We start from the raw sequence: 7,892 nt of genomic DNA, 5'->3' as shown, positions 1-7,892 counted from the left end.
TTTTTTTTTTAAAAAAGTTATCAAGCTCTTAAAAAATCACCCGATATAATCGACTCGGCATCCTGAGGTGTGTTTTCATACGTGATCATTTCGCGATCCCGGAATTTTTTTAATTCAGTAGTCCTTCTAAAGTGATCTAAGGTTTCAATCTCATTTTCGGTACTAGATGTAGACATCTCATGATCTCCAAACTTCGAAAAATTATCTATTGGCTAAAAAATGTTTTTTCTTCAATACTCACCTCAGTCTTCATAAAGTAATAAAAAAATACATATTTTTATTGTTTCATACAACTAATTTATTACGATTGAGTTTTATTCATTTCTAATATCAAGTTTATTCGTAAATTGATGCGTTTGTAATTACGTTAAATTTTTGGCATTCTATCATTAAGGAAAAGTAAAAATTAAAAAATTATTTTCGTTTCAATATCGCTGACAACTATCACAGAAAAATACTTCTCGTATATTAAATCAGCAATTCTACTAAACGCAAATCATAAACACCCTGTGCGATTTCATATTTATTCATTTTATAATTATATAATATTATAGTTAAGCTTTCACTACGAGTATTTAGTTAATTTTACAACGAACGCATACCTACTACTACATACATACATACATAGTAATAATTGATGTAATTATTAATATTATTATTGTTGTTATTGTAATAGAAAAATAATCGATAAAACGTTATGTGTATATATTTATCAGTAAAAAGCTTTAATTGCCGCCAAAGCGGGATGCTGGAAACGTTCACGCAATATAGACGAGCCCTTCATCTGTGAATTACCGTTCATTGTGCCGTTAGTATCGTGACTAATTGAACGACCGTAACCGATGAGTGAATGTTTCTTGAATGGTGTACGCTGTGGCGATTGATTAGCGCTCTCCGGATAGGGATTCTTATTTTGATCATATAGAGCATTGTGACTATAACGATTTGCTTCCGATTTCAATGAACCCCAACGATTCTCCTCGTTGCGCATTTGCAAGATACGTTCCTGTACGCTCAGATGTGAGCTATGGAGAGCATTTACTTGATTCAAATTATTTGTTAGATGAGTGATTTGCTTTGAGCGAAAACTGCCATTAAGCAAATTACCGTGTGATGAACGGACGACGCTTTCGTTGGCATCGCGTACGGGTGTACGAGTGATGATCTCACGATAGCTGGATGGACGTTGATTTGTGGACGGTGGCGTATCGAGACCGCTATCATGTGCCGAATGATCCAAATCGGTAACAGGAATTTTCGTGGTATTATTTGCATTATTGTAATTGTTGTTGGTAGGCAGCATTGGTTGAACTGTAAGAGTGCGAGACAGAGCAAAAAAAGGAAAAAGAAAAATTAAAAAAGCTTCCTCTACTATACAGTTTCTAGCTTCATACATACCAGAGTGACGCAAATCGGTTGGTGCTCTCGGCTTGCGGTACAACCATTCGCCATCCACAACATTGCCATTCTCCAAATCATTGTMATTATTAGCCTTGCCACCTTGACCGTAGGCATGCGGGCGACGCAATTCGACTTTCTCATCATCGTCGGCCTCCTCATCAACCACTTGATTTGAGGAGAAATCTTTATTAATAAATATGCGACGTGGCGAATCGAACGGTCCACCAATACCGGGACAATTGGTGAATGAATTATTTTGCGAGGCATAACCATTCGAATAACGACTATGATTGCCATTCTCGTTTTGACGTGAGTATGGTATTTTTTGTGGTGTCGAATGGTTGGTTGAATAACCCGAAATGCGTTGATGATGTTCACTGCTCAAGGCGCTCAAGTCTGGTACCGAATCGGAAAAGAGGAACGGATTAGTGCCACTACTAGCGAAACCGCAACCAGTAGCAATTTTATTACGTCCACCGATACCGCTGCCATTTGTCATGAGCCAGTCTTCCAAGGCGCTTGAGTAACTGCTACCCAAACCGAAGTGTTGCGATTCCAAGGTGGAATGTGACACTGGTGCGGCGAGTGAGGCGCGCGAACGTGGACCTTGTGCGATTTTGAGTGCGTGACGACGTTGCTTCGAGAAGAGGGTGCATTCCTGGCGATGAAAAAAGAGAATGTAGATTTCGTTAATAAGTTACCGATATGGGAAATGAAATGATTTAAAAGATTTTAATAATACTTCATTAAACACCTGAAGACGTTCTACGATTATGAGTCCAAGAATACATGTAAGCTACTACCACATGTCTTATATAAAATGGTTTATAATTCAAAAGCGAATAATATAATTTCAATGCAAACGGCGAAGAGAAAATCCGAAAGTTTAGCTATCTGGAGGACTATCGTGAGGTTAACACTGTTTGGGAAGCATATCAGGCACGATGAGATACCATCAAGGCGGTAGCCAGTGCGGGCGTAAAAAGAAGAGAAAAAGGGCCGGCAGACAGCCTCCAACCCCAGAGAGAAATAAACTAATTGAGTCTACTACTCATTCTCTTTACTAGGCACTGCAGACTTAAGAAATCACTGTGTGGCATGGATGTGGGTAATTAAGCAAACTGCCGACTTTGCGACATGGCACCGGAAAATCCTGAGCGCCTTATTCTAAATTGCACATAAATGCCTCAATAGGGTTTAGCGAGTTTGAGGAATTCATCACCGTGCTGTGTCTTTGTGAATATATATGTATATGTGATAGAGAAAATGGCCATAGACCTTAGGTAGCGCTGTAAACCTCAATAAAATAGAGACCACCAGGCGCCAACGCTGCGTCCATCAATAGACGGAGTCGCGAGAATTGGATACATGGCCAATGCAACCCCATCACCGCCTAACAGTGCAACAGGCCAACCTGTGAAACGAATAAGAGAGAAAATTATGTGCCGAACTGCAATGCTTTGCTCTTATTTCCTCTAGATGGTGGAGGGCCAGCGCAAATATTCTGATGCCTTAAAAGACATATGGATCTCTGCGGTGTTTCACATCTATTCGGTGAAGACATTATGACCGAAAGCGCTCACCAAGCTGCAGGAATATACTTGGATACGATTTATAGGGTCTATGGGAGCCAAGTCTCTTTCGATAAAGTTCGATGAAGTCTATTTTAATGCAGGCCTGCTGGAAGTTAACTGTAAGGTTTCAAACTCGACCGCGTTCGGAGGCATTTTTTCTTTCGAAAATTTTAAAATGTAAGTAAATATCAACTCACCTCTAACAACTCGAACCAATCTTCCAAGCCGTTATCGCAACGCAATAAAATCCGTCCTTCACGTCCCAACAGCAAACCGATAGCGCTATACGAACGCCTATTAAGCCATTCAACCTTCTCGACATCGACCAGCTTCACCTGTAAACGAAAAGAAAGATAAAATAAGTTCATTAAAAATCAGAGCCTATTTATTATTGTTATTATTATTATTATAGTTTCCCGGAGAAATGAAATGCCCGCACGCAATCAACTTTTGCCAGCATTTATGTTGCAAGTTGCGCTTTCGCACACGCATTGCAACCAGCCGTCGTTGCGCTTTTGATAATTGTGGGAGTTAAGTTATGACTGCTCGTTCATTATCTCATTCAGTGAGGGCTCGTTCATTCATTCGCTTACACACTGCCATATTTACAGCCATTTAATAGCTGCGTTGGCCATTACAAACGCGTTCATCTTCATTAGCGTAGCCGCTCCACAGTCTGCGCAGTTTGCAGAGTTCGCTAATTCGCAAGTTTGCCGTTTGCAATTCACCGGTTGCTTGCCACTTTGGCGCTGTTCTTTCAACAGATTGGTTGTTTTTGTTATTTATATGCAGCTTTTTGTTGTACTATCAACTGAATTTTTGCAATTTTGATTTACTGCTTTGCGCATGCGCAAATTGAAGTTTTCCCAACCCACTGTGAGCATGGCTAGCGTGTACATATGCGAAAACAATGTATGTACAGGGTGGTTCAAATGTAGAATTTTGTTTTGATAAAAAAGAAAATTTCGATGTGACAGTTAAATCCCGTACCCTTATGACAGTATAACTTGAGGATCAATTTTCGAAGGTCCAAGGTAGGTTATCATGTTTTAGATGGTGTCAAGCTTCGCAGGTTCGTGTGAAGACCTTGAAAGACTAGACGCTATCGAAAACTGAAATATACAAAACGAGAATGAGAATGATACCTGGAGCATCAACTAACGAGTTTCGGACTCAAAACTGAGTCAGAACTGAGCACCAGTCGGTTCTATTTTAGTTTAGTCTTAAATTATTCGCTCATTAAGTGATTCATCAACTGTAGGCCACTTAAATTACTGCTTCTTAGTTTGGAGCTCGTTTACAATTATTCGCTATTGAAATCGGAATTATGTACTCATAAGCTGAAGTCATACAAATATTCCTGCGATGATTGCTTCTCAGTTTGGAGCTCGAAATGGGCGGCGGTAGTGTGTGAAGGGTGGAATTTATAATTTATGTTCCGTTCTTATATGTGGAACTGAAGGCATATAGAATATTTTCGCTGAACGAATATTCAATATATTCAATACACAATTATATTTAATAGACCACGATTTTGAGTGAATAAAATTCATAAGGTCTTTAGCATTAGTGTTGTACTGAATTCTGTTTTTAAGTGAGTCATTCGTGCCAGAGAAAAAAACCGCACAAAAGGTCTTGGAAACTGAGTAAACAGATTAGTATACTACAAACATGATAATCTTGACGTATGCAGATTATGTGAATAAACCAGCAGCTGCTTAAGCTAATTCCATGTGAGTCGTACTGTCAAAAAGATCTGTGGAACCTAGCTTAATTTCCCAAGTACGATTTCGTCTCACAAAACTGTTAAGAAGATTTACTATTTCGGATAGTTTTCAGTCAAACAATTTTTCGATCATATTCTTTTTATTCTCTGTAAAAGTTAACCTGAGTATGGACCGCCCATTATACATATTTCAACGCGCTCCTCGTACCTGACGTTTATTGCTCGCCGGCCTCCTAATTGGAATTGCTGATGAAGTTACGCAGTTCGTAACGTTTTCGTTGCTGTTTTTTCTTAACTTTTTCTGTAGCTTTGCTTTGCTCAGCTAATGATTGGGTAATATCTTGGGAAAAGCGCGCACAAGAAAACAATACAATGAGTTAGTTGCTTGACTTGGCTTTGTTGCAGAGATGGGAAATATTGCACGTATGCTTAAGAAATTTTTAATGCATATTTATTTCCTGGAAAGACAGTGGTAGTTTGGGAAAACTAGCGGTTCAAGCTGTAAATGTACGCCCGAGCTCGCTGTTGTTGGTCGTGGTGGTGGTCGAGCTTGGTGCAAGCGAGCCGTGATAGTGGCGTATTATGTACACTTAAGGCCTAGTAGAATTACTAATAATTATAGACATGCTTAAATACTTCTATTAACATAAACATGAGGTTCCAGTTATTTTACTAGTGGGAAGATTGAAGGGGGTTTGGAAAAATATATATGCCTTTTGAAAAGGTTTTGAATTTGAAAATTTCGATGGATATAATATTTTAAGACTTAATTTTAAGTATAGTAATAGACGCCAACAAGTTAACAAGTGTTTTAAGATATCCACTTAATTGGTGGTGGTAATAAAACACCACATTTAATATTAAAATGATTATTTATGAAAGATATTTTAAAGCACTTGTTAACTTGTTGATGTCAGATTGATCGCTTCGGTTCCCAAACAACAGTTTCCGTAATTTCCTAATTGCTCAAAGAAGGGGCCATAGGGAGAAAATCGGAGCCGGGGGATGATTATAGTGAATTGTTGGAGAAAAGATATCCGCTAACCATTTTTGCAGAGCACCGATATCCTTTGAGAACTCTTGCCTCTTCTAAGATTTTTCCTTAGCTCCTCCCTCTGTGTTATTAACTTGTGAAATACATACATATATCTGATTTATAAAAAAAGTGAGTTGTGAAAAGAGTGTTTAACGACTAATTCCTTCGCTGTCCAAAGTCCATCTATAGAGTGCGAAGTAGGTAAGGGTGTTCCAAAATCTATTACACTCTCTTTTGCTATGTTATTACATTCATTAGTTCCTTCGGTCGAACTTTCGATTTCTAATTTCTAACTTCTTCACTACCAGCTTTTCTCAGATCTTTTGCGATTGGTAACCTGGTTTTTCTACCACCAAATAGTTGAACACTAAAATATAGTACTGACAAAGTGATTAAATTCGTAAGTCGTCTATCGCAAAAAGGTCTAAGAGAGGGAAAATCTAGGTATGGGAGAAGGATCCATACGGATCGAGGGAAAATCTAGGTATGAGATCATATGAATCAAACAATAATCTCAATATAGTACAGCAAAAGTGATTAAATTCGTGAGTTGTCTACCACAAAAGCTCTGAAAGAGGGAAAATCTACGAATGAGAGAAGGGTCTATACCGATCAAGGCAAAATCTAGGTATGGGAGAAGCATCCATACGGATCAATCAATAAATCTCACTATTTTAATAAAGTAAAAGCGAATTTCTCTTTCCAACTGTCTTTTGACATTTAAAGTACTTTTTCAGCTGATCTAATGTGAAGCTCTACTTATTAAATATATAAAGGTATAAAAAGTTCTTAAAATAGCTGTCTACAATTCTTAGAACAAATTTTAAGAAAAATTTGCTATTCATCTCTGCTATGAACCGAGAAGAATAAATTCATTTGCGGCAGAATCAGGATACATCTGATACTATAGATACAAAAACGAATGATTTCATTTTCCGAGACAATTGTGTTTAGGTAGTCGGTACAGATTGCTATTTTAACAAAGGTCAGATAATTCCCCAGTATTCCCCATTAATATTTTTCAATATTTTCAAATAGTACAAAAAAGAAGCAAGAAATTGTTTTTAAATTTCCGTCGGCTTATTTCCGAATAAACAGAAAACGGTATTGGAAAGTTTTTTTGCAGATCTCGCTATACAAATGCTACACTGAAGAGATTGACTTCACTTGACTTCTACATAACTCTTATTATTATGGTAAATTGTGAATTTGAAACTAGAATTTTGGAGATTTATAACTTTAGACCAGATTTTCAAACAGGAGAGCTCATTAGGTGTGAATTGTTACTTGGCTTATACATATATATATGTGTTGGGAAATATATGTTCTTGAAAAATAATAAACCCTTAGATGATATCGTAGAGGATTTTTGTGATTTTTCAAGCTTCTTAATGAAGTAGGGTCCTTAATACTAACAATTACTTTGCTCTGTATCTTTTAAAGGGGAAACCTTTACTTGAAATAGTTTTTTATAATCTCATAATCTCTAAAGCTCCATTGTCATATTCAAAAATTAAAATCGGTTCTCAAACACTCAACTAAATAATGTCACATGGGTGCTGAGTTTCCACAATAACTGCACTTAGCCTATGTGAGGCAATTCCCTGCAGCATAACTTTCAAAATGACGCGAATTTTAGTTTTTATTTTATCTTTATCAACATTTTCCCACCGCCAAACATCCGAATTAAATACAACACGCGCATAATTCGAGTACGCAGCCTCATTTGTGTATTTGACTAATTGCTGATTTCCCCTGTGGCCGCATTAAAAGCACTAACAATCAATAGCGACAACAACAACAGCAACTCTACCATTGCACCAGTCCACTTGACAGACTGTCAATCAGCGTATGTTTCGAATGAGTGGTTGAGTTGTTTGCTGATTGAGAACTGCAGTTTAGTCTTTGGTGTTATGGTGTTTTATCCGAATTTGTCGGTATGTTATGCAATGATTCAAATGCAGTTGGCATGTTACTCAAAGTGTCGACATTCAGTGAAATTGTGGAGTGTGAGAATCAAACTGCCTCGGGACTGCTGCTTATTTGTATTAGCTTGTGACTAATGATTGAAAGTGAGAGAAGTGACTTTTTTTTTTGAGGATTTTGAAAATTTTTAAATGAAAAGCTGACTTTTGTAGGACTAAGAATATTCAGG

The 7,892-nt window shown here is 37.5% G+C and overlaps 1 protein-coding gene across 4 annotated transcripts in view; it reads right to left on the bottom strand.

Annotated features, from left to right (window-relative positions):
• Window positions 1–658: 658 nt before the first annotated feature.
• Window positions 659–7,892, bottom strand: part of LOC108965439 — a 128,284-nt gene continuing 121,050 nt past the window's right edge. For 3 of the 4 annotated variants that reach the window (XM_018927857.1, XM_018927858.1, XM_018927860.1), the window contains 3 exons: window positions 3,173–3,310; window positions 1,399–2,059; window positions 659–1,311 (listed from right to left, as the gene is read on the bottom strand). In XM_018927857.1, coding sequence (XP_018783402.1) covers window positions 713–1,311; window positions 1,399–2,059; window positions 3,173–3,310 — 1,398 coding nt within the window. In that variant the 3' untranslated portion in view covers window positions 659–712. The remainder of the gene's footprint in view (window positions 1,312–1,398; window positions 2,060–3,172; window positions 3,311–7,892) is intronic. The other variant, XM_018927859.1, reaches the window with a different exon arrangement.

This window comes from Bactrocera latifrons, unplaced genomic scaffold (genome assembly GCF_001853355.1).
Source record: "Bactrocera latifrons isolate USDA-ARS-PBARC rearing strain unplaced genomic scaffold, ASM185335v1 scaffold_14, whole genome shotgun sequence".
NCBI classification, from domain to species: Eukaryota; Metazoa; Arthropoda; class Insecta; order Diptera; family Tephritidae; genus Bactrocera; species Bactrocera latifrons.
The sequence above is the reverse complement of the archived record's forward strand: the minus strand, read 5'-3'. Positions and strand labels throughout refer to the sequence as shown.